The sequence below is a fragment of the Melozone crissalis genome, unplaced genomic scaffold (assembly GCF_028551555.1).
Source record: "Melozone crissalis strain CALT ecotype California unplaced genomic scaffold, PUWL_Pcris_2 ptg000132l_1, whole genome shotgun sequence".
Taxonomy (NCBI): Eukaryota; Metazoa; Chordata; class Aves; order Passeriformes; family Passerellidae; genus Melozone; species Melozone crissalis.
In genome coordinates, this window is record NW_026535905.1 from 109,626 (window position 1) to 135,910 (window position 26,285).

Sequence of the window (26,285 nt, forward strand, 5' to 3'; positions counted from 1 at the left end):
CATACACACATTTCTCCGTCACCTCATTCCACATCACCAGCTGGTGTCACTACCAGCATCCTCCTCCTGCCTCTGAGCTCTGTCATTATCCAAGTGCTTTCCCAGGGCTCCTCAAATGGCTTTTATGCTACAACAGGACAACAGCACTCGGAAGAATGAATTACACATCCCTGCCAGACAAACAGACTCCAGGCTGCACTTTGCATAATTGCCACTGCAGAGGCCTCACGCTGCAGAAGGAGGTTAATAACAACTCTCACTGCTTGTGAAGAGCCACTCCAAGCACTGGAATATCCTGAGCTGGAGTCACAGATTTGTCAGTACCAGCTGCTCTGGGCTCTGCAAAGGGATGCCCATGAGGAGCTTCTGCCTTGCTCAGGGCCCTAACAGCAGCCACACCTTACAATCTCTTAAAAGCGCTCATTTTGCAGAAAACATGGAGCTGTTTCCACTTTAATTTTGAAACATCGCATTTTGCACATTATAAATATGTGATGTTTTACCACATGCTCTAAGAACAGACAGAGCTCCTCCATGGCTTGTCACAGGTAATGCACAAAGCACCTAAAAAATTAAGATCAGGTTTCCCTTTGGAAGGGGGAGTTCTGGGCATCAACTGTATTAAAGAGTTAAATCCACAGCAAATCTACCAGCCCTGGTGTCCTAGATTCCAGTCATACTAGATCTGGTCTGGAGACTTCAGATTTGGGACCCAGATTTGACTTCTATTATTTGGAAATCAACTGCTGGTGAAAACACTCTTTGGAAAGGATTTTATTTATTTACAGAAATCTCCATAGAAACTACAGCAGAGATTTTTCAACCAGATGTGATGCTTCATTGTTAATTAGTTCATCTATTGGAACAACAGCTTTCCTATCATGAGATCTGGGCAGCTGAAATTTGAAGTGCTAACTCCAGGCTGCCCCTCAGATGGAAAATTTGAGCAACACACTCAGCTTTTGGAACTGAAAACATCAAGTGTGTGGTGTACAAGCAGCAGACACTGTTAATCTCCAGACACCTCCATGGAAAAGAGCGGGGCAGAGCACCAAAGTGATTTCTCCCAGAGCATGTTACTACTCAGATGCCTGTGCTCCAATTCACCTCCTATCACCTAGGTCATGACACCCTGAAATGAACTAAACTCCATCTTCACTGCAACATCCAATAAATATCATTATTTACTGATATTATGGATTACATCTGGTAACTTTCTGCATCTAAACTCTGGAGGCCAGGGTGAATACCATGGAAAAAGATCAGAGTAGCAGCAGATGATGCAGTGATTGGGAAAACAAAGCAGTCATTGCATCTGAGTCTCCTCAGTTTAGGAGCCAGGCTGGATGTATTTTTAGACCAACATTTACCTCCCTTCCAACCCAAACATAGCTCTATGTAACACCAACAATGCCTTCAAACAGAACAGTGGAGCGTGGTGCCATGATCATAAATAAAATTATCATCTGTCAGGCACAGGCTCTCACAAAACTCCTCAGTGTAAGCCAGGGGAGCTCTTGTCACTTGCCTTCCAGGCCAGTTGGCTTTGCCAATGGAAAGAGAGGCAGGGAATGGTGTTTAAAATGCCAAGAGACAGACAACCAATGGAACTTCCTGCATATTAAAATGTTGCACAACTAACTCTCCCAAAAATGTTCAATTCCTGGATCTACCATTCATTGCTGGTTTGTTCCACTTTTGTTTCTTTATTGCTACCTGTCCATTAAATTGGAGACAAATCCCAGACATTAAATTCATGGGAAACATTTGGTTTTCCTCTCCACCTTGACTGGCACCTTCCTGAGCTCCAGGAAGCATAGCCTGTTCACACTGACTAATGTGGGCTGCTTGATCCCCAAAGCTTTCAGTTAGCTTTGTTCTCTTCTTAGCTGGTGCATTCCCCAGAGGAGATAATGGATAACTGGTTTGAAGAACTTATTCTAAAGGAAATGGTTCATTGAATTTGACACACACATTTACTTATGTTAGGAGGAGGTGATTTAGGCTCTGGAATTAGAGAAAAAAAATTATATGGCACTGGAGAGAAGGTATTAGAAGGAATGAAGAAGTAAAAGGTAAAGTAGTTAACTGGGCTCCAGGATGCAATGTTGCTTAGCAAGCTTGGAAAAGAGAGATAAAAGAAAAAATTAAATTACTCATTAACTAATTCAGTTCCATCCTGCACCATTTCCTCCAGAAGAATCTGAAATTGATCCTGGCATTGTACAAAAGTCACCAAGTTTGGGGCTGAGGTGATACAGAAGTCAGTACTAGAAGGGTTTGATCTCCCCACAGTCTTGTGCTGCAAGTCCAAATGGATTTAAAGAGAAGGAGGGAGGAAGATTCACCACATTTGTGTCCCCAGTGGCTCTTGCCTCAAGCCAAACAAGCCATACAGTACCAGTGAGCACCCCACATCCTGTGTCACCCCACTGAACAGCCCCAGCAGCTCCTGGAACACTGACCCATCACTCACACAGCCAGGCTGCTCCCAGCAGCTCCTGGTACACTGACCCATCATTCACACAGCCAGGCTGCTCCCAGCAGCTCCTGGTACACTGACCCATCACTCACACAGCCAGGCTGCTCCCAGCAGCTCCTGGTACACTGACCCATCACTCACACAGCCAGGCTGCTCCCAGCAGCTCCTGGTACACTGACCCATCACTCACACAGCCAGGCTGCTCCCAGCAGCTCCTGGTACACTGACCCAACACTCACACAGCCAGGCTGCTCCCAGCAGCTCCTGGTACACTGACCCATCACTCACACAGCCAGGCTGCTCCCAGCAGCTCCTGGTACACTGACCCATCACTCACACAGCCAGGCTGCTCCCAGCAGCTCCTGGTACACTGACCCATCACTCACACAGCCAGGCTGCTCCCAGCAGCTCCTGGTACACTGACCCATCACTCACACAGCCAGGCTGCTCCCAGCAGCTCCTGGTACACTGACCCAACACTCACACAGCCAGGCTGCTCCCAGCCCCAGTAGCTCCTGCAGTGCTCTGACAGGGAGCACACCCAAGGACTGTCCCCTTACACACCCAGACCAGCAGAGATGAATAAAGTTACACCACAAACCTCTGGAGGACAGCAGAACTTCATTTTGAAACCCTCTCACAACGAGAAGAAAAAAAAATGTCAGGGTTTGACACAGGTTCTGTTGCAAACTACAAGAGAGACTTTGAAACAGCAAAGACATCACCAGCAAAAATCTGGTAGCAGGAGCTGAAAAGCAAATAGCTGGTGTAAATTGCTGTTAATTTTACATGCACCATCATCAAAAATAGGACAAAACTCACAAGGAACTTCCTTCCCCATGACCAATACAGAGGATTTAGTTTGTCTGTATTAGAAGTGCTGGAGACGAAAAGAAATCTTTAAGAAAGTAGGTGCTGTGACTGATCAATTTGTCAAAATCAAACCACACAGATTCTTTCAAAACCATAAAAGGATTATTCATGTCATGATCTAATGACTTTTAAAGAGATGGAGTGTCCTCATACAGCCAAAGGTAACATGCTGCAATTAAATGCTTTTACCATTTGTTTTCTAATGGAAAACTAGCACTAATTCCCCTTTTCTGCTTTAAGATATTCTGTTGGTTTGTATTCAGGTAATAAATTCATCCTCCAAACTGAGTAAAAAAAGGACACTGTTCATTATTTCTCTGATTTTCTTCTGTGTTTTAATTTTTACACCAGGGAGGAGAAAAATACTTGATTTGGAGGTGTAACTTGCAACGTAAAAAGTAGAGTTGTGTGTTTAGAAGTCCAGCTGAAGTCAGTTTGATTCAGCCCTTGCCTGGTTTTAATTTCACACCAAGATGACTCCTGAAACTCCCTCATGTCAAACTGTGGTGTTTCTTTACATACTCTGTGCTGTCAAAGCTGCACAACAGGACTGGAAAATTGGTCACCATATAACCCACTGACTCTAGAATCAACCTGGAGAGATTCCCTGACTCCAAAGAGATTTAAGCCACAATTTCTGAACAGAAGTCTTTAACTGTGCAAGAGACTAAAGTCTGTGCTTGGACCATGATGCATGTTCTGCTGAAATTTTCTTTTGGTGGAACAGGAATAGAAATGGCTGGGAAGAAGGTCCAGTACCTTTGCTCCACCTGAATCAGCTGTGAGATGAAATACATCCTCTCAAGTATTTCAGCTGGAAACAGGCTGTCTGGAGCAGGAACCGCTCCTCCGTTTGTACAGCACCTGACAGGTTTTCATATAAGTAATAAATAAAACTAAGTGGGCAGAAGCACCAAGTAGTATCACTTTTCTGTCCTATAACTGCTTGCAGAGCAGGCAGTTCATCAGTAAGTAAATGGCAATAATGCAAAAAACAGACAGCTTAATTCTTATCTTAGTACAAAAACACTAATCCTACTGAAACCCATGAGTATTTTCTACACAACTGTTCACACAAATTGACTAACATGTATTAGGCACCTCCATTGTACACCAGAAAGGTGAGTTCTGAGAGGACTGTCCAGCATTAGGACAGTAACAAGAACAATTCTTTAAATAAGGAAGGCAACACTTAAATGATGCTTTCAAGTAGGAATTACAAAACACTAAACTCTTACAGATGGTGGGAGTGTTAAGTTCGTGGTACACATTGCAGGGAAAAATCAACCATCCTTTCTGAGCAGTTTAAAATGCAGAGGCCTTGCCTGCCCCACAGCCTTTGGCAAGGAAAACAATTGTCCATGCCAGTGCATTGAAGTCAAACCTCAGGGGCTCATACATAAGCTGTTCACTCATCCTGCTCAGTGCCCTGGCATTTTACAGCCATCTCCATTCAAGCATTGCTTTCCATGTACTGTCAGTTTTCTTGTAGGTAGTGGCACAAGCAGCAAACAAGAGAGCCCCACGCAGATTTCCCAGGTGGGGTCACAGATTACAGTAGGAATATGGCAATTTCCAGTTTTTATTATCAACAGGCAGTAACTGGACACACAAGGTGTAACTCTTAATAAAACTTTTGATATCAGACAAGAATTTTCAGGCATCAAAACAACACTTGCACCTGTATCTGGCATCCTGGTCTCTACTGGCCTTCTGTATTCCCCTCCATCAACACACTGGGGGTGGTGGTGTCTGTACAGCTGCTATATTCAAGAAACAACAAATACATTTTAAGTCTCCCCTCTCTTCACCCAGCAAACTGGACCAGAGATATGCTGCATAAATAACAGAAAACCAGGGAGAAGAGTAGAAAGTCATTTTACCCTGAAAGAATACAGGAAGGTAAGGAAGAGCCCAGTGCTCCCTGATGCATCAGTTTCCTAAAGGTACACACAAGTTGTGGAATGCTTTGGCACCTGTAGCACAAAAACTACAGAGAATTGTCACTACTTACAGTTTACTATTTATCATACATCCCTGTGCAGCTCTTTATCCATTCCAACAGAAATCCATAAAAACAATTGTCTTACTAGCATTAAGCACAACTCGAGAAGAGGGGCACCCTCCAGCTCTGGAAGTGCTGAAGCACTATCCCATAAAGCCCCTATTTCAAAGAGCAGCAGCTACATCTTGTGGAAATATTTATGATTGCAGGCTTTATCCCTAACAAATATCCATTTTTTTCCTGAAATGCTCAGCCCTTTGCTGCCCTCTTTTTATGCACAATGTACAAAGTGAGCCTGCACCACACATTGATGTACTGTAGAACAGCAGCTTCAGCCAATCAATCAATCAATCAATCCCCCAGAGCAGTCTGGCTCATCACACCACAGCCACGATCCAACACCAGGGAGCAAAGCTCAGGCCTGGCCTCTGGGACTGAACGCTGAGCCCTTGCTAATTGTAGCCTAATAGCCCAGGGAATCTGTGGATAATTCACCCTGGAAGTGTTCAAGGCCAGGCTGGATGGGGCTCCAAGCACCCTGGTCTCATGGAAGGCATCCCTGCCCATGACCAGGGGTTGGAACGAGATGATCTTGATGTCCCTTTCAAACCATTTTATTGCAAATCTAGTGAAAATTTGTTTCCATAACTAAGACATTTCCCAAATTAGACCAAGTACAATATTTCTCATTGTTGGAACCCAGGACATTCCTTTGGCTGCCCTGGAGGATTTGTGACCCTGGCATGGAGTCAAAGACACCTCTGCCTTTGATTTTAGCCCATGGAAAAAATTACCAACTTTGAGGAGTTACAAGCCACAAGGGTTTGAGTAGAATGCTAGTGAATTTATCCCAGGGTGGAAAAGTAGAATTTTGGGGCTTTTAGAATGGGGGTTCAAGAGGCAAGATGGAAGAATCTGGGCGTATCCTGTGTTCCTCCTTCTGGTCCTCCATCTTCTGCTGTAATGGTGGCACTTTTGGATTGGTTTAGAGTAGAGACAGACTGTCTAACATAGGTGATAGGTATTAGAAAATTGTTGTAAATACAGTACACATAGTTTTTAGTATAAAACAATTACACTGCCCTGAGGGCGTTCAGTGTGCCTCAACCCAACCTGCCAGACAGACCTCAGCAGGTCAGAAAGACAATGTCTTAGATAAGAGCAAATAAACAACCTTGAGAATGAGAGCCAAGGAATCTCAATGACTTCTTTGGTCTTGAGGCTGGGAAAAAGAGACTTTCTAACACCTCTGGGTCATCTCAACACCAGAGACCTTGTCATCTCATCAATATGGTTATTTACAAAGGAACAGCCCAAGGGCATTGTACAAGCTGAAGTTGAGGCAGGGGATAGTGAACTTTGGTTTTGTGTACTCTTCTATGGCTATTTCTTCTCCTCTTCCACCTGCCACTTTCCTAAGCTGTAAGTTAAAAAGTACAGCACAACTTCCACAAGAGCCAGGCATTTAATATCATTGCCACTGCTGTCCTCCTCTCACATTAGTGCAGGAATCACAAGGAAAACCCCACAAATCACAAACCTGAAGCATGTTTATTAACTAACTTTGATCTATAGGGAGTTCCTGCTACCTACACTGAGCAGGAGCTGCCTCACAGAGGAGTGGATTCTGGACTTGAAGGCGTTGCTGCTCATTTCCCACCTGCCCAGGCATAGCACAAGGTCAGATTTAAGGGAAGGGCTCCAAGTGCAGCTCAGCACACTCAGCAGCAACAGCCCTTCTGAGGGAGATGCACCTACAAGTCAGGAAAGTGAGGGAACAACAGCCCAAGTAATTTCAGGTAATAACAGACAGCAGGACTGATCTTATCCAAGTGTCTGCTATTGCCTAGGGCTGACTTCATCATGGCCTGTGACCTGCAGCCCACAGCTCTCAAGGTTCTCCACTATGGGCAGGGCCAGGGAGATTGACTGACCATTTTATAGCCAGTAGTGTCAGACAGACTAATGACATGGAAAAGCCCAGAGAAGGAGAGCAGCAATCAGTCCTGCCATTAAACCCTCTGCTTAGCCAATCTGCAAAAACAAAATCACTCCAGCTCCTCCTAATTGTAAAAACCCAAACCCACAAACCACAGCCAAAGTTAAACTCCAAATCTTTTTACATTACTAAATACTTTACAGCATTTGCGCAGGTTCAGTTTTACTTCAATCTGGTAACTCTGGAATGACTTGACTTAAGTGAGAGAGCAGCAAGAGCAAAATGGAGATAGTGCCCATGGCAACTCTCCCCAGCAAAGCCAGGTCAGGAGTATAGAACTCTGAAGTTATTACACAGGGCACAGACTGAAGGTACACTGATTAAGAGTTTTTCCTTTAAGCAATGTGTGAAAATGCTATGAAAGACATTGTTAATTTGAAGCAGCAATTAAACATAATAGATATTTCCTACAAAAGATACAGCCAACAATATCGAAGTGTGAATCAAGAATTTTATTTTTTCCCTACATACATTAAAAAAACAAATGAACACACAAGACAGCAAGTCAGAGAAAATAAACATATTTACAAGACAGTTAAGATATCAATTTTTTTCAATCTTCAAGATCAAGTCATCACAGATTTTTGTTAATTCATCATTTTCTTTTGTCTGTGGAAGAAAGAAAAGAGTGAGTTTCAGCTATGTCCAAACTATGTTAGAACCTTGTAGTGAGCTGATTGCAGTAAGTCCCATTTGCCAGTACATGCAATAGGAAGTCCATTTACATGATAGTGGCTCATGCAGATTTAATGTAAAGGAGAGTCTACAATGCCAAAGATCACATGGCATCCTTAGGAGCCTCAGGAAATGAGAAATGAAATCCAGTATGCTGTTTCTGCTTCTTCCAGAGACACTCCCAAAACACATGGAGACCAACTGATCCAGGGAAACAAGGCTTTTGGGGCTCCGCCTTTGTTAGGTACACCAAAACTCAGGATGTGGCCAATTTAGATTTTAATCCTCACAAGAAGGACTCTGTAAAATGATGCCTTGATACTTTTACTGACATGTGAAAATTTCCAGTTTGTAGAAATTTCCTTTCCTATGGAACAGTTAAACCAGTTCAATAAGAACTCTTATAGTGTTACTGTGTTTATGACAAGACCAAACCTAGTTCTGTGTTAAATGGTTTGTCTCTTCTCTCCAGTTACAGGCCTACTGTTTCCTCTGCTATGCAAACTTCAGCCATAAACCTGAAGACTCACAAGTATGGGTTTTTTCCATAACAGGAATCTGTCAGCATTATCAATTTTTGAGTCTTCAATACTGGCAGCAACAAAAATACAGTAAAACTAAGAGCATGCACTTCCAGCAGTGACTTTTAATCTTCAGAAAGCTTGTTCCTTTGAAGGGTTCCAACAAAGGATATGCCTTCACAAAACATTCTGAGACTTCACCTATTCAATATGAAACAATATAAAGTGCAAGGACTAATGGCCTGAACAACACTGAAAACTTGAGTCACATACAGTTAAATATGTGCTAACAGCTTACAAGTCATGCTCATGAACAAGCTGAGCCAGACAGTTATTCAAATTTATTCCCAGATTCTGCTCTGCACCATATGTAACTGTAATCACCACCTCCTTCAGTAACCTCCTGACACAGGAGCCCAGACTGGTTTGGAAATGAACCTTGTGCTCCAAAAAAATCTAAACATAGAGACAAGTCCTGACACGACACTTATATCAGGTCTCAATGGTAATTTCCCAAAGCCTGCCAGGAGAGCAGCCATCCAAACCAGCACAGCCAGCAAGGCTCCTCCTAGCCCTGACACCAGGGAGCTCTTAGGCCAAGGCAATAGCTTGAGCAGACTCACCCATGGTGCTGTGACTGACCTTTTGTTCAAGGCTCCTCTCTAGAGACTGGATCCTCATCTGCTCCTTGCGCAGAGTGGCTTGCAGTGCTGCAGTCTCTGACTTGGCTTTGCTGCGGACCTGGGCAATTTCCTCATTGGCCCTGAAACAGGCACAACATGGTGCTTACATTCCCCTCAGACAGCACAGCAGAACTCTCAGAATCACACTAGATGCCTGTACTTGAGATTAATTACTAGATGAAGTATATTTAAGCCTGGTTTTGGCACTATTGAACCACATTCCGCAGCTACTGTGAAAACTGTGTGTGCCATTCCTGCTACCTGGCTTTTTTACATGGTACTTACTGCTGCAGCTTTTCTTCAGCATGGGCTTTCAGTGCCTGGTATCTCTGCTCCTCTTTTTTAATTCTAGCCAAGTAATCTTCTGCACATTTCTTCAGAACTTCTTCATTCTGACCCAAAACCCAAAGAAGTTCAGTTAGTTGTTTAAGCTAGTAGAGGGAGGGGTTTCCCCACTTGACAATGGGGTTATTTGACTACACCTGAGGGGCAGTATTTGCTCACTGCAGTTCCAGAAACAACTATGAAATCCCACATGCCTATATGGACTAAACTGCTTCCTTTCAACTATCTTAACCTTGCAAACATTTATTCATCATATTTGCCCCCAACAAATTATTCAGTAGCAAACTCTAGTAAAGAAGGCCACTAAAACAACAGTCACTGATTGGTTTTGTTTGGTTTGCTCCAATTTTTTTAAAATCAGCTTTGTATTAAGTTACAATTGCCACAAGAATAGCTAGAAATCCAACTTCACCAAAGAACCCACAGAAAGATTCAGGCTTTGGACCATGATGTAAAGAAATCCAACACTAACAGCAAGAACATTATTACCCTGGTAACTCCATAGCTCACACTATGAACATATTTTATTAGCCATTGTAGGAAGCTGGAACTGTTTGAAACAATTGCTAAGACTCTACTAATTGCAGGTCTTGAATTTAGTAATTGTGTTTCCAAGCAATGTTTATCTCTGTGCTAAGGAAAGGGCTTCTGAACTTAGGGTGGAGAGGGAAGGGACACAAGATGAAGGAAGCCTGACATGTTAGCAAAGAAGAAACTGAAGTTTTAACAGACACTATACCTGTTTCTAAAACCTAGACTAGCATGAAACTTCTAAGGGACTAGTTTCAGAGTTTTTTAGTAAACAGGGACATTAAAGATAATTGAACAAAAAAAATCTGAAGGCACTTTTTAAAGCACCAACTGAATCAATTTTCATGCATTTCATGGAGTAAGAAACCATAGCTTACACTCCTTAGCTTCTTTCCTCCAGCCTCTGAAGAAGCTGCAGAACAAAGGCTTGACTTTAGCTTTAGAAAAAAGCCACAAGCATCTTAGTAGGGAGCACCTAATAACCTATTATTCTGACTTGTAATTGCACATCCTCTCCAGCATCCATTCAATATGGTGTAGGGAAAACAAGCTGCTCTTCTGCAGCAGCTGCCACATGAGAGTCTCTATGATTAGCAAAAGAGATGTGCTGCAGCAAGAAAACAGCTCACTTCTGTTTGAAGAAACTTTGCCTTCTAAGATATTATCTTACTTTAAGTCAGTCACTAAATACAACAAATTAGTTTTTTAATAATCTTTAAATAAACAACTTAGCACCTGATTTTACAGGCAGTCCTTACACTACCTAATTAATGGCTGCTCTAGAAATTACACCATTTCCTCTCCCAAAATAAATGAGATTTAGTGAAGGGTATTATTTGCATTAAATCATCTTACTTTGTGGTAACCCTCTAACACCTCTTTCTGTTTCTCAAGTCGTTTGAAGATTTCAGAGAAGGACTTCTCCATAGAGTTCAGATCTGAAATAGCTTGCTGCTTCTCTTCCATCAGCTTCTGTATTTCTTTCCTTGAGGCTTCCTTCTGCTTCTGAGCATCCTCTAGAGAGTGGAGTTAACCCATGATAGTTATTGCTTTAGCATAAAACCAGTTCCATAGTACAGACAGTAACCCCACACCTTCAATTCTTCCCCTTAGGAAGGTTTCATAACATGGCCTCTCACCTGCAAGGACACCACGTCTGTGCTCTTAAGAAGTCTTTGTATCTTTGTTACACATTATCTCACACCAAACTTAAAGCCATTCAACACCATGACCATGTGCTTGCCAAAAGCATTTCTTTTCCTGCTCCACTAGAGTTTACTGTTACAGGAGCCTTGAATGTTGTGATAGAAGCAAGGATCCAAAAATATTTTTCATTAAACATACATAACAGCTGGAAGATCTGGAGGAGACTGGGATAACAAGTCAGACTAGCACAGCAGACTTTCAGAAGAGGTTTGGGTTAGTACACCCAAGCTGTTTCCCATGGCCTTAGAGGAGCACAGAAAAGCTGGCTCAGATGTGCCTAATTCAGCTTTGAGCTAAGAAAGTGAACTATACAAGAGCTTCACTGGATGTCTTTCCTAGTTTTGAACCCACAAACTTGACTAAAGCAAAAGGCCAAATCCTCCAGCAACAACTTCTAGTGATATCTTGCCACTGAAATGATGCCAGAGAATGAACAATTAAACACAGAGTGCTGACAACTGGATCTGCCAGTTTTAAAAAAACAACAGCTCCAGTGAAGAATAAGAAAAAGTTGTGTTCATTCCTGATTCAAAAAGTCATCATTACCTATCAAGTGATATCATGTCTATGGATATGCATAAAATTGTGAGTCTATCTTGTTTTAAACCTTATATCCCAGCCCCCCAAGGCACTCCAAGTGTAAATATGGAACTTACCCATAATTTGTGTTATTGTCTGTTCAAATTCAGCAACTATTTTTCTAAAAACCATGAAAAAGAAAAGTTGAACATACATTAGAAAAAGCATCTGGAATAACTAAGTAGATATAAAAGTCAGGACAGATTCATACCCCATTTCTTTGTACTCCGTATGAAGCTTATTATACTTCTGATTCCATTTGTCAATCTCCAGCTCTTTCTCTTGAACCTTTAAGGGTGAAAAGGTAAGCCTTTACTTTTTGCACAACAAGAGATAAAAGATTTGATACTAAAAACAGTCTGAAGGGCAATTTGAAATTAATACAGAGAGAGAGAAATAAGTTCTAATTTCTTAACAGAATCAAAATTGTTTAATTACAAACTTGACTCAAATAAAATTTAGATTAATACATAGATTTTGCATATATGATTCCCAGCACATTGCTAGTACCTTGTCAAGTGGCAAGATCAGAGTCAACTCAGCTATAACCTCTGAGAGAACACAATGGACCAAGGAACATTCTGGCAAGTGACACACATTTCCCTCTTATTTACAGGGCAGACAACAAAAGCACTTCACAAACCTGCTAATATTAACACATGAGAGAACAAACACCACAAGCCTGTTCAAGATCAAAATGCTGTTTGCAGTAACTTTTACTCAACACTAAATTAGGCAAAGTGGAAAGGGGGAGGATTAAAAGATGCCTCAATTCATTTGAGAATAATGATAGCTAAACTAAAGCAGAGCTCACAGTAACAGAATTAAGCAGCACAAATACCCTTTGCTAAACACTTTGTGCAAGCTCCGTAACAAGTTAAGAGCTGTAACCACAGAGCTGACTGCACTGTGGGAGGCCTTCAAAGACAACAGGCTCAAAATACATAAAATAACTTGGAATTAAAAAAAAAATAAAAGAGAAAGTAGAAGCACATGATTATTGCTAGTTTGCTGGTTTTGTCACAAAACTACACAGTAAACTGTAGTACACTGATTTTTCAGTATTTTAGAGGAATCTACTTTTAAATATACTGCAATATTTCAGGTGACAGGAAGCAGGACACTAGCAAAAATAGAATGTACTATTAAGACAAGTAGTAATAGCTAAGCTAGGAAAAAATATTACAAAAGCAAAGGCATGTGAAAATGGAAACAAATTGGAAACTGGCACTTGCAAGCTCAAAACAGGTTCAGTAGAACCCAAAAAAGCAAGCTTCCCTAAGTGCTGTATTTGCTGAGAAGGAAAACGGGTTTTCACTTTCCTCCTATTCCCGAGTTGTTTCACAGATAGGAAAAAAAAAAAATTTAGCCTGTCTTCCTTTCAGGTTGATATTGTAATTCCAGGCATTTTTATTTAAGTGACACAGCTGGAGTCATCCAGTCACACCTACAACAGTGTTTGCAGGTTTAAAGTAGCTCTTTCCAACATGAAAGAGCAGCATTTTAATGATATTACAAGTTTAACCCCCCACTATTATATAGGTTCTTAGTTTTAGATCAATGCAATAAAAGCTGTCCCCCGTCAAAGCTACATTTATTTTCTTGTACTAGACAATATGCTGAGTGAAAGTCACCTCCTAAATGACACAAAGTAAAAGTTATTCCTACAAAAGCCACTATTTCTGCGCTCTAAAACAAAAGAAGAACTTAAGCAGCAAATAATCACAGGTCATCTTTGTTTGGTGCCCCTAATGCCACTGCCTACAGTACAGCGGTCAGGAATTTTGGAAGCTCCATCTTTTGCTGAAGTGATACAAGTAGCTTTAAGGATATTTATACTTAAATGCTCCTCCTTACATTATTTAGTGTTTGTAAGGTAACATATCTCAGAAGTCATAATGAATCAAGTACTCCAGTTGTTGAAGTAAGTGGATATATAAGTCTTCTTGCATCAGTCAGAAGATGGGCTTTTAAGGGCAATTTCTGCAATTACAGAACAGGCTTAAAATCTTACCAATTACTTCTTCCCTCCTTCACTAATGTTTTTATCCTCTGGAGTGAGCTCCAGACCTCACCTTCACTTTCTCAGCTGGACATGCTCTTATGCATTCAGGTCCCACAAGAAAAGAACTGATCATAGCACTGAACTGGCACTACAGCTTTATCTTTTCTTAGGGAAGTTACATAAGTCACTCTCCTCCATTGGCATGAAAATGTATTCCTGCTTGTTGAGTAAAAAGTACCCAGATCACTGATATTAAGCCTAACTATCCCATCTGATAACAGGGTTCTTCTAATAGTGACCAGATACAAGGCAGAACCTGACTAATAATGAAGTTTGTCCTATGTCCCTAAGTGTTAGCTCTAAAAAGTTCTATACCTACAGCACCCACCAAGTCCACAGCAAGCTTTTCAGAATGAGATACTTATGTCAAGTATGATGAGAAAAACTTATCCCAGATAATCCAAACAAAAGAACTTTCCAAGGCTATGCCAAGTTCTCCTTTGGAAGGGCCACCATACCTCTCTCTTCACCAGTTCAACAGCTGCATCCATGTCTTTTTGGCTATATTTTAGCACATCTATAATAGCATCCACTGCAGTGTTTGTAGAAGTAGCAAAAGGGACTGGAGGAACATCACTAGTCAGGGAGTCTGGAATTAGGGGATCAGCCTGTAAAGAAAAGAAAAATGCAAAGTTTAAACAAATTCTTACTGTCATACCACTGATTAGGTGCATGCATGTTATTTGAAGTCAGTGTATCTCACTTAAACACACCAGATACCTGCACAACTTTGTTAGCATAAAACTTTCTTACCTTGAAGCTGACCATATAGCTCTAAGAAATACCTAAGAGGTAGAACCAAAACTGCTATCCACCAATTACAGCTATCAGAAGCAAAGCAGATGACATCATGCTGTTCCTCACAAGCAAGAGATCATTTCAGGATGAGCTGCTGCAGGCAGATCTGTTCAAACTGTAAACCATAGCTGCAAGAGCATCCAGCTTAACCTAAGTGCTTTTCATCCCACCAATGCAATTACAAAATATAGCTTGCCTTTTGAAGCTTGACTTGCATTTAAAAAGATTTCTTGACTAGAGCATTCTTAAAAACAGCTCAAATTCCCTTAGACCGTGTGAAAGGCATCAGCTTCCACAAAAAATACTTTTAATACTTAAGAAAATGTTCATCACAAAGTTCAACTTCAATATAAATGAGTATCCAGCCTGATTTAAAACAGCCATTTAAGTGAACATTTATCAGATTCTGCAATCCCTAAAATACCTGCCTAAGTCTTAAATTCAGAACCTAGTCTATCCCCTTCCTAAACTATCAACATGAAGCCTGATAGCATTCCAGACATCCTTACAGAAGTTGTAAATGTCCCCAGAAGATCTAGTCCTTTTGGTTTTTCTTCACTTTCAAGACTCACTAGAGGCTTTCCAGCTTCCTCAGGCACTGTACTTAAATCAGCAATAGGCCTAAAAATGAACAAACATAACACCAATAAATTCAAGTGCTGTCTTTCTTTGCAAAGCTCCTGTACCAGCAGCAGTCAGTCCAGAGGTGGGGTAGTGATTGTCTCCCTGTACCCAGCACTGGTGAAGCCACACCTTGAATCCTGTGTTCACTGTCAGGCCTCTCACTATAAGGTCAAGAGGTGCTGGAGCATGTCCAGAGGAGGGCACAGAACTGGGGAAGGGTCTGGAGCACAAATCTGATGAGGGGCAACTGAGGGGGCTCAGCCTGGAGAAAAGGAGGCTCAGGGGAACCTTCTCACTCTCTACAACCTGAGGGGAGTTTGTAGTGACATGAGGGTTGGTCTCCCAAGGAACAAGTCTGGATGAAAGAAACAGCCTCAAATTGCACCAGGGGAGGTTTAGATGGGATATTACGGGAAAATTCTTCACTGAAAGGGTGGTCAAGCATTGGAAAAGGCAAGTCACCAGACCTGCAGTTATTTAAAAGATGTGTGGATGTTGCACTTGGGGACATGGTTCAGTGGGGAACTTCGCAATGCTGGGTTAACTGTTGGACTTGACAATCTGAAAAATCTTTTCCAAGCTAAACAACTCTGATTTTATGTAAAGTCAATACCTACCCAGGCCGAGATGGAGCTGTGATGATACTCTCACTTAATTCAATAGTACCATAAACTGGTTTTCTTGGACTGTCTCTCAACAGAGGGTCAAACTTCAAATACAGTGACTGTTTCCTCAAGGCTGATTCTTTGAACTGAAGGGGGGAAAGAGGCATAAACTGACAGATCTGCTTCAGGGCTCAACACACACATCCCACCCACACACAAATAATCCTCTGAAGAGTGGGTGAGCCTATTCTTCAGTGGCCAGAGCACTGTTCTCAGGAGGAAAATTACATAAGAGAACTCCATGCCCACATGCTTAAGTCCTTATGTAATATGAAGAGAGCTCAATCTGGTCACAGACTGAATCAAAAGAGCAAACATTAATGAACTATTCCCAACCAGAAGACACAGGGAAACAGTATTATAAACTGAAAAAACAGTGTATGCCATTTTCTCTTCACTTATAAAATCATATAGACAAACACAGCATAACTAAAACAATTTCAATTCAGTGCATTCGCTGCTCAGATATTCTCCTGCTTGGGTCCAGAATAATAGTAAGAATAACTAAACTAATTAAAACATGACAAGCCTCACTTAGAGACAGATTTTCTGAAACTGGCTGTAAAGCAAAAGAGCTTAGAAAAACTTTCTAAAACAATGATCCTGCACTTTTAAAGCATCATCTTCTAGCAGTTTTGGCCAGAAGTGAAACATCATTCACCTCAGTTTCAATGCTATTAAATAACACCTCTGCACACTGACAGCCAGAGACCTTTGATTTTTAGTTAAATTGCTTATAACTACATTTCCTTGCACCATCACTCCTTCCCCAGCCTTGTCATCACATTCCTTTGGAATACCTGACAATTTCTGTGGACAATTCAAAGTGAAGTTAATTCATTAAAACATTTAAGGCTTGACACTTTCATCTTTGCTTTCCTCACCACACTGACAGGAAGGTAAACAAAATATTTAACATCATACTTACTGATGAAGACCCAAACTGTTCCAGATAGTCTATGCCCATTCCAAAAACTGGAAAATGAAGAAACAATACAATGAAGATGCAATACTGCCAAATTGTTCTACCACAGACAGAAACAAACACATGTGCATAAAACAAATAAATCCCTGCTCTCAGTCTCAACTTCTAGCTCTTCATTGGTTAAAATGTCTTTCTATCCAGACCTGAAAAAAGCAAAGATCTCTAAGCTATGCAAACTTACAACTTCCGTTTGTTCCCAAGTACTTGTAGGAACACATAGCGTTTAACACACAGTTGAAGGACTGTTGTTCTATGGCTAAAGCAACAACTCCGATATTCTGTTACACACAAGGCCCCATGAAAGAGCAAGATTGTCAATCTCACCACTAAAATTAGCACACAGCTCAGATTTGAAGGATAAGTTATAACCATTTCCCAAATCAGTGATTCCACTCCAGTGTGAAGGTTAAATGACAGACTGCACTGCAGCCAAACCATTTGCTCATCCTTCCACACAATGCTCCTACCAGGAATAGCCCTTCCAAGTAGTTAAATCACAGCCATGTAAGGAAGCTCTCAAGACAAGCATCCTTGTCAGGAAGATCACTCAGCACTACTGGTTTCATATTGCGGTGTAAGGCCTGCAGTAACCTACAAGTCTCACACACACAGGTGTACAGCTCTCAAGCTCTCAGTTTACAAAGCCCTTAACACCAGAAATTATTTTAAGGGAGCAATTTTTCAGCCCAGAAACTGCCACTGATAAAAAGACAGCTTTTGTACCAGCCTAAATTCAATCCTCACAGACCAGTGAATTCTAATAGCCAGCTTTCTCAACTTAGCTTAAACCAGAGGAAGTTAGAAATAGGCTTAGATACATTTCCCAGCACTGCTAGTCTTTGTGGGGTCTGGAGTCCTTTCAGAAGGGCAAAATGAGAGAAAAAACTATCCATAATAGAACTTAAGTAGAAAGTTATCTATACACTGAAACAATACATTTTCAGTCTGTCTAAAAGAAACGCCCTTACCTTCTGATGACGGTCTGAAGAGCTCTTCAGGTTCAGCACCAGCTGTCTCATCTGCTGTGCCTTCAATTCCAGGGGAACTAGGTTTAATTTCTTCTGCAGACATTGACTTTTTTCCGCTGTCAGTAGAGACCAAATTATCTTGAGAGGAAGCAACCTTAGCTGGAGATCTTTTAGATGGGCTCATTTGCTTCTCCTGGTAAGAAAAACAAAATCCTTTTAATTGTTAAAATAATTATTTTTAAATGCAATGAGAATCATTTTAATGATCAAATTGGTTTGTCATAAACTAACTGGGTAGCCAGTATAATAAAACAAGAATTCACAGGCATAAAAATTAAACTACCAACAGTGAGCACAGCTCAGAAGCCACTTTTCTAGAAGCCACACCTTGATGTTTGTCCTTACATGCAATTGCTGATCAAAAAAGATACCAAATACCAAGGCACCAATTTGACTGTCTCTAATGTTACCTTCAAAACACAGGTCTGCACAGCTGACATTCCTTCTAGAGCTGCTGAAGATGCAAAAACCCACTAATTCTTAGACAAAATATCAGAAATAGGTTTCACAAGATTACATTATTAAGCCAGAGAACTCTGTTTCATGGAACAACTTTGTAAGATCTGTCTCTTTCCTATACCTTACCACTTCTCTTTTTCCTGGAAGTTCAGTTTCTGCTTGACCTCCTGGCTTGTCTTCTTGAACTTTTGGCACATCTTCTACCACACTCTGCTCAACAATTTCCCTAAAGAAAACAAACAAACCAAATAAAAAACATCAATATTTACATCACACAGTTCAAATTCTGTGTTATCAGATGAACTGAACAAAGGTAGCTTCTTTGAGAGATTCTACTGCAACAGCACAGGAAACTTTAAAGATGGTGGGGATGTAAATTTACTGTCTTGCCTGGTGACAACTTAGGTGACAGAAAGTTCTCCCACCATGAGAAGTAATGTTTCCTGGGAAGCAGAAAGTCACAGCAGCATAATTTATTTCTATTCACTTAACACTACTCTTATTTTCATTTGTTAGGCTCATTGCTTTTTTTAAGTTAAAGATAGGCTCTTTGTTTAATTAAGAACAGAATTATAAGCAGCCTGCTCCCCTCTCCATGGCAAAGTTGTGATTATTGGTTTGAACTTCATTAGGGAAGTCCAATGCTCCACTTGTGCTGTCAGCAGTAAGTAAACTTTTCACCTTGGTAAACGCTAACTGATCATGTTACACAGGGAGCAAGAGTGCAAACACTTCTGTCAAATGAACAATTTGTGCCAGTCTAGTTCTGGCAAGCACCTGACTGTCTATAGCAACATTAATAACTAGACTTTCTAGGAAAGGTAACAACATATTCCATCATCAAGTGAAAAGTCTGTGTGCTGCGAAGAAAAATGCAGCTTCAGAGCCAGGTCTTTTTACTAGAGATAGCATTTAGAAACAAAGAACATGCAGGGAAGAAACAGCAGAGTTCAGCAGAGAACAAAACTGCCTGATCCCTTCCCATGCTGCACCATGCACAGCACTGCTGCCTACTTCCCTGTTTTATTTACAGACAGTAGCAGTCTGATTCTCCACACTTTAATCTTGGAGAAGTGGGGAAAGCACTTCTTGAACAATGCTCTTTCCACCTAAGCCTGTTCTCTCCCATTCTCCAGACTTAAGAACACCTTTTGCCTAAAGATAGTCATCTCAGGAGTTTCCTTCCCCAGTAATGATCTTTCCTGTTGCAACATTGTGTTACCGATTACAACAGGCTGTGCCAGCCTGGGAGGGATACTGTCTAAGAAGCAGGAATGGACTCATTTTAGAGACTATCTAACTTTGCTCACATGAATTCAAGGTGCTCCTGCATTCAGCCACGGATTCACTTACAGATTTTTGGGTTCTTCTTTCTCAGGAGTCTCACAGGTACTTGGCCTGTTATCCTGCTCCACTGGAAGAGGTTCCCTTCTTGGTGAGGCACTCTCCTGTTCCTCCGGCAGGCGAACTTTCTGAGGGCTGGGTTTAGAACGCTTGGGTGAGGTGGAAATTTTAGAGCCCCCTCCAAATGGATTAAAGTTTGGATCATCAAGTTTGTCCCAGTCAAACTGATAAGATGCTTTAGGAACAGGGATTTCATCTTCCACATTACTTTTATTTTGCTCTTCAGTATTCTCTGGTTTTGTTTTGGTAATAGGAATTTTTTTGGAAGGTGGCTTAATTGCAGGTCTTTTACCTAGTTTCTTAGGAGGTGGTTTTCTAGCAGTGGTATTATCAAAGTCAAATTCCAGTTTTACTGGTCCAGCCTTGGTGACATCAGGCTTTTCTGCAGGTTTCTCTTTGGAGACACTCAGCTCTTCATCAGGCTTTGACTCTTGTGCAGAGGCTTGTTCTGCTACTGAAACATTCTGAAGTTTTGATTCCCCAGTTTTAAGAGAGTTGCTCACATCAGAACTACTGGGCCCTAAGCTGCCAGGTGACTGCACAGGAGGTGTAGGTGCCTCTGCTAATACCACTGAATTATCAGCTTGGCTTGCATCTGTGGAAGCAGACTTCACACCCTGCTCAGTGTCACCAACTGCTTGCTTAGGTGACAGCTTGGATTTGTTAGACTCCAGCTCACTCAGTGCAGATTCTTTTTCAGAGATGAGAGCTTTGTCTTCACTTAAACACTCTGTACTTGCTGTGGTTGAAGCAAAAGGAGCTGCATCATCCCGCAGAAGAGAATCATTACTTTTTTCAATGGTTTTCTGAGGGCTGCTGGATACTTTTACAGGAGACTTTTGCAGATTTCCAGGAGAATGAGGCAACTGTACTGAACTTTGAAAAGGATTGATGTCGTTTAAGTTATTAAAATCAAGACTGTAGGAACCTTGACTCTTCACTGGCATCTCATCATCTGGGTAAGCAGCCACGCTGACCTTCTCTGGCATTTGTGTATTGCTTGTTTCAGCTTCAGGCTTTTGTTGACATGTGCTGCATTAAAAAAAAAAAGACAATTACTTTGCAGGCATAGTTTGAAATTAGAAAAATTTGCACAAGTAGATTTGCATGGTCAGAGTAATCAGTTTGGTTTTTTGGTTTTTTTTTTTTTTTTGCAATATGACAGCTGACAGCAAAATAAAACAACAAAAATTCAGTTGTCACCTTAACATCCAAGGCTTAAGAGCTCTGGTACTTATGAAACATAGGGAGATCAATCCCTGAAGTTAACCAGTGCTCTTAAGCTACCTGTTCTACACAGCCTTGATACCTTATGCCAGTCCATCCCTGGACACTGCTGTACTCAGCACAGCATTTGGACACTGCCATTTGGACACTGCCCTTTCACTAGGCAGTGAAACACACACTGCTTAGGAGAGTTATTGACAGTCAACAGCTCAAACACAAACACAATTTGTGGTACCATCTTCATGCAGATTCATCTGAGTCATGACAGACTCAAGTCTGGGACCAAACAAAGTCATGATTCAGGTCCTCCCACACTGGTCATTACTCTGTCTGGACATTCTGGGAAGTATTTCCCCCCCCGAAAACATGCACCACCATTTGATTTTGGAGGGCCTACATACAAAACCAGACCCTGAACTTCAGGCACTCTATTTTCTGTACAACAGCAGATGTGAAGAGCAGAGCAATACACAAGAAAACACTTCTCCAGTAAGAGACCGTGCAAGATCTTCTAGTGAAAGATACAGGTTAAAGCATTTATGTACTCACTATTGCTGAATATTCTACAAGTTACTGCTGCCCACTTTATTTCCCCAAACTCCACACAACTTCTGAAAGCTTAGCCTCAGACTACAGAGAGTTAAGCCATTACTTCCTGAAAGAGGATTTCCTCCCATTGTTTTGTCCCTCCATAAAGTTATTATTTCTATATGCCATCCTTATCTGCTGCAGAACAGAACATGACTAAAAGGCACTCACTAGAAACTCCACTTTGATAAACTCGAAAGCAGAGGCGGGAGATAAGAGCTGAAGAAGTTGTTCTCACCCGGTTTGAGCACCTCTTCCCGGCAATAGCTCAGCCCCAGGCTGCGACTACTCGGGTCCTCCCACTTTCCTTCAGCGTTTAACCTCATAAATGCCAGGCAGGAGCGAGACACCTGCTCGGAACGTCAGTCGCTTGTGACCAGTCCAAAGTGACCCCGTTCAGCAACACGGAGCCTTTTCACCGATTTGTTACAAACAAATCCCCACATTTTAAAACTAGAGAGGACACGTTCAGCACAAGCAGTGCATTGATACAATCGTGCCCTAACTAAAACAATTCGGTGCTGATCCTTTAAACTCACTTGAACTTCATAAGTACTAAGTCTTTGTTTATTTGTGCAAGCAATGAATTTGGGGCATAAATACCATAACATTATTTAGTTGTGGTGATTAGTTCAGAAATAGCTTTCTGAACTAGACTGTACATGGAAATAAACAGTTGAAGCAAACACACTAAACATTTAAGCGTTGCCACCTTTTTGCCTTTCTCCCCCTTCCAACAACAAAAACAGGGATCAAACAAAAGTGCTGGGTAGTTAAAAACAAATAAAAAGGTGTATTTGCTTGCAGAAGGCAAAATTAAGACCTGACACTTCTTGCTGGTGGGAATTACACATGTCTATACTAGTTTAAAGGGGGGCTAAAAGGCAGTAACAAAATTTGCATTTAATATTGTCATGACACCCCCAAATTGAAACATTACAGATTTTATGCTCTTCTACAAACAGCTACTATGAGCCACTTTGAGACTCAGGCTGCTAGACTATAAAGGCACATAAACATGTTTACACTTGTGACTGATGGTATATTCACTTTGTGCTGCTAGATTAAAGAAAATCTTAATATCCCCTGGCTCAAGGTGTCAATTCAATCTAACCCTTCAGAAGATTTATCTCTTTAGATTTTAGTCCTCAAGATGCAACAGTACTTAACATACAAGATAAGATATTTTAAGGCTTAGCTTCAGAATAGTTGTATTCTCACACAGAAACCTTACCTCAAGTAGAGGATAAAAAACTGTTTCTTACAGTATCTGTTCTCAAGCTATTTATCCATACCATTAGTTACCTTAATGAAATCAGTTACAGAGGAGTTAGGACAATCAAGGTAAAATTTTCTTAAAAGTAATGACAGTTATCTTCGGAAAAGTTCATGCATTGGCCAATATTAATTTTGCTCCTCTTGCATAGTTTACATCTTGTTATAGAATATTATACTTTAACTATACAGGATTACATTAGGGAAAGTTAACTTGAGCATGCCCCATGTGGGTAACACACTACTCACTCAGCATCAGAGGGTGCAAATAAAACATCTGCCACATCTTCACGGCAGTCATCAAGTGCAAAAGCAGTCTGAAGTTTGTCTGTCATAGCAGGACTCAGGATTTTTCTAGTGTGAGGATCTCTTTGAGGAGTTTGAAAGGTTACCTTTAAGAAAGGAGTGGGGGGAAAGAAAAAGAAAAAACATGAGCACAGTACTTCTCAAGCACCAAATAACACATGCATTCAGTGGCAACTACCATAGAAGGAGAAAGAATAGAAATAATACAGAACCAGAAGTTTACCTTCATCGCCTTTCCCCCACTTTTTGGTGGCAAGTTTTCTTTCTGGGACAGGCGGAGAATAGAAGGTCTCCCTGTGGGTTCCGGCGGCGCAAAGAAAAAGTCACAGTCTTCCGCTGTTAAATCATCCTTAAGGCTTCCTCCATTTTCTCCATTTTCTGCATTTAAAATCTGCAGACTCATTCTAGAACATCAACACACATAGCACCGCAGCATGAATGAGAGGGTGTGGTTAGCCAGATGCACTTTGAGATAATGGAAGAAGTTGGCAGCCTGGCACTGGCTAGCCAGGACTAACAGCTTCAAAGGGAAAGTTGGAAGCATGGAAAGGTTTCACAGGGAAAGGTCTATCTCAGGAGACTCTGAAGGATCTGAAAGCAGCAGTGCACAGCCCCTCTGCTTTTGGTAGGGGCTTGAGAAGCTCCTTGTGCCTTCCCCAGCTCACACTCCAGCCTGTCTGTCCTCTAAAGGCAGCCCTGTCACCTGCAGGTTTCCTCCTCCCAGCCCCTTCAGCAGCGGCGTTCAGCCGTGTCTCCCGGAACAGGGCACCCGGCTGAGCAACACAACTGCTCCGGCAAGGGCCACCTGAGACAGATGACAGTCACCTGTTCACTCCCATGGCCTCATGACTACATTGCACACCAGCTAACAGAAACAAATGTGGTTAGTTAGGGTGTGTTTGGGATCAGTCCTGGATCAAATCAGCCTTTTCCTGCACTGTCTGAGCGTATGCTGCTCTTGTAAAGCACAGAGTACTTAGGAATCCTTTGCAGCAGAGACATTATTGGTGTGCAAATGATAAAAATCATCATTAAAAAGGTATTTCTGAAATATTCTTCTTACACTGGACATGCACAAGCTTTAGTAGATTGTTAAATACTGATCTACCTGTATTAGTGTGAAGGACTTGAAACTAAAGCCTGGGCTGCTACCAAGAGCAAGGATGAAAATAACTTAGAAATAGAGAAAAAGCACATTTAAAACACACCAGGCAAGACACCATGTAGTACTTGAACTCTACCTGCTTTTTAATCCCATTGGAGCCATTGCTGTTTTAAAGGTTTAACAATAACACTCAGGGATGCACAGCTGCTTTTGAAAAAAGAGCTAGACAGAAGGCAAGGAAGATCTAAACATAACCACTGTCCATGAAGGATGACACCTGAGAAGTGCAGTTATTCATCTGGAAAACTGCTATCAAAGCAACTGATTTCATATGAGCTGATGTATTATCTTTTGTCACCTGTGCAAGATAGCCAGTATCAAGTGGAAGAGACTCTGGGTTTCTGCAATGTGTAACCATTCTAAGGGATCTCAAACACTTGATTTGACCAAACATGTCATCCTTAGCCTGTTTTTCCATCATATATTCAGGATTAATCTATACATACAAGTGTTTTCAGTGTCATAAAGAGGTAACAAGAACACTTGGACTGAAAATTTTAAGTCATGTTTTCAATCTCCTTACCCCTCTGTATTTAAATTTCTGTACATAAGCCTCCAAAGATTTCTGCACATTAATGTAGGCATTAATCCTTATGGGAAAATTTGCTACCTACTCTCCACAGAACTCAGCTGCTTTGTCTGCAAGCCTGACAGCAGCACTTTCAATCAGCAGTGGAATGCAAACAATAGCTGCAGAAGCAAAGGCATGCAAAGCACGCCAGTATTAGCTATTCCTTCATTCCTTCTTTATTCATCATATTAATGCTTCAGTTCAGGTTGGTTTTTGGATTAAGTATTTTTACATTAACCACTTGTAGAACTTGAAGTGAACTTCATTGCTTTCGTTATTCCAACCTAAAATTGAGACAACAGATGAGGCAAATCTTTACAAACTGTATTTTTTACTATAATTACTTTAGAAGCAAGCCTAGGATGTGGTAAAGTTGTCAACACCTTCTAAAACAAGCTCCATAAACAGGGGAGATTTGTTTGAAGACTTTTTCAGCTTTGTCATTGAGCTACTTGTGCACCATTGCTAAAACAAATAAATTGACACCATATACATATACCACTTTAAATAGTAAGTCTAAAAATCAAATTTCTTTCTGGGATTAAAAGACTAAAAGTAATTAATAATTTTATTTTAAAAGTTTGCAGTCAAATTTTGATCCAAATAATATTTCACAAGTTCATTAGCTAGCAGCTGTGATAAAGTGAAAGGGTGGCCTTACTGATATCTTTGTTTGAAGTAATCAGCATCCAAGGCACAGAAGTATTATGAAAAGCAGAAAGTTTTCCCACTATTGCAAAACAATGCTCAAGGCCAGGCTGCATGGGGCTGGGAGCAGCCTGGTCTATTGGAAAGCATCCATGTCCCTGTGAGGGAGGTTGGACCTAGATGATATTCAAGGTCCCTTTCAACCCCAACTTTTCCATGGATCTATCAAAGTTAAGAAAAATGGAAATGCTCCTTATTTTAGAAGGATATTGTTGTGGGCACATGCAGGAACCTGCCATTCTACAGTTAAGAATTGACATAAACTTAGTGACATGACATCAGGAAATTAATCCTCAGTTAACCATCATTTGTAAAGTGCTTCAGCCTAACCTGTTGTTTAACAAATTCCAGGACACAATATCCAAAACATCAACGTGGTCTCAAATGCCTGAAAAGCCACTGAACATGCAGGGCAGAGATGGCATTTTTCTACTTAATTATCCTTCTGAACTCCTCCAGCAGCCGATGTGCAGAGCACTCACTGATGGCAAAGCAAATTGGTACGTGCTGTGAATATT

At 41.1% G+C, this 26,285-nt stretch overlaps 1 protein-coding gene across 1 annotated transcript; it reads right to left on the reverse strand.

The window, feature by feature from the left end:
* Window positions 1-7,827: 7,827 nt before the first annotated feature.
* On the reverse strand, window positions 7,828-23,726 carry TACC3 (transforming acidic coiled-coil containing protein 3). The gene is made up of 15 exons (XM_054293279.1): window positions 23,547-23,726; window positions 23,267-23,409; window positions 19,877-20,959; window positions 18,650-18,749; window positions 18,005-18,197; window positions 16,980-17,026; window positions 16,004-16,137; window positions 15,272-15,383; window positions 14,423-14,572; window positions 12,111-12,187; window positions 11,977-12,020; window positions 10,970-11,130; window positions 9,524-9,630; window positions 9,198-9,318; window positions 7,828-7,968 (listed from the first exon to the last, which is right to left on the reverse strand). The coding sequence occupies exons 1-15, from the start codon at window positions 23,724-23,726 to the stop codon at window positions 7,903-7,905; spliced, it is 2,718 nt and encodes a 905-aa protein (XP_054149254.1). The 3' UTR covers window positions 7,828-7,902.
* Between the last annotated feature and the right edge of the window lie 2,559 nt (window positions 23,727-26,285).

Excerpts from the sequence above, each read along its gene's own strand:
- TACC3 (XM_054293279.1), bottom strand. The coding sequence starts at position 23,726 with ATGAGTCTGCAGATTTTAAATGCAGAAAATGGAGAAAATGGAGGAAGC. Across the intron at positions 20,960-23,266 it reads TTTGCACCCTCTGATGCTGA|CACATGTCAACAAAAGCCTG; the intron begins GTGAGTAGTGTG and ends TTTTTAATGCAG. Across the intron at positions 18,750-19,876 it reads AAAGAAGAACCCAAAAATCT|GGAAATTGTTGAGCAGAGTG; the intron begins GTAAGTGAATCC and ends TGTTTTCTTTAG.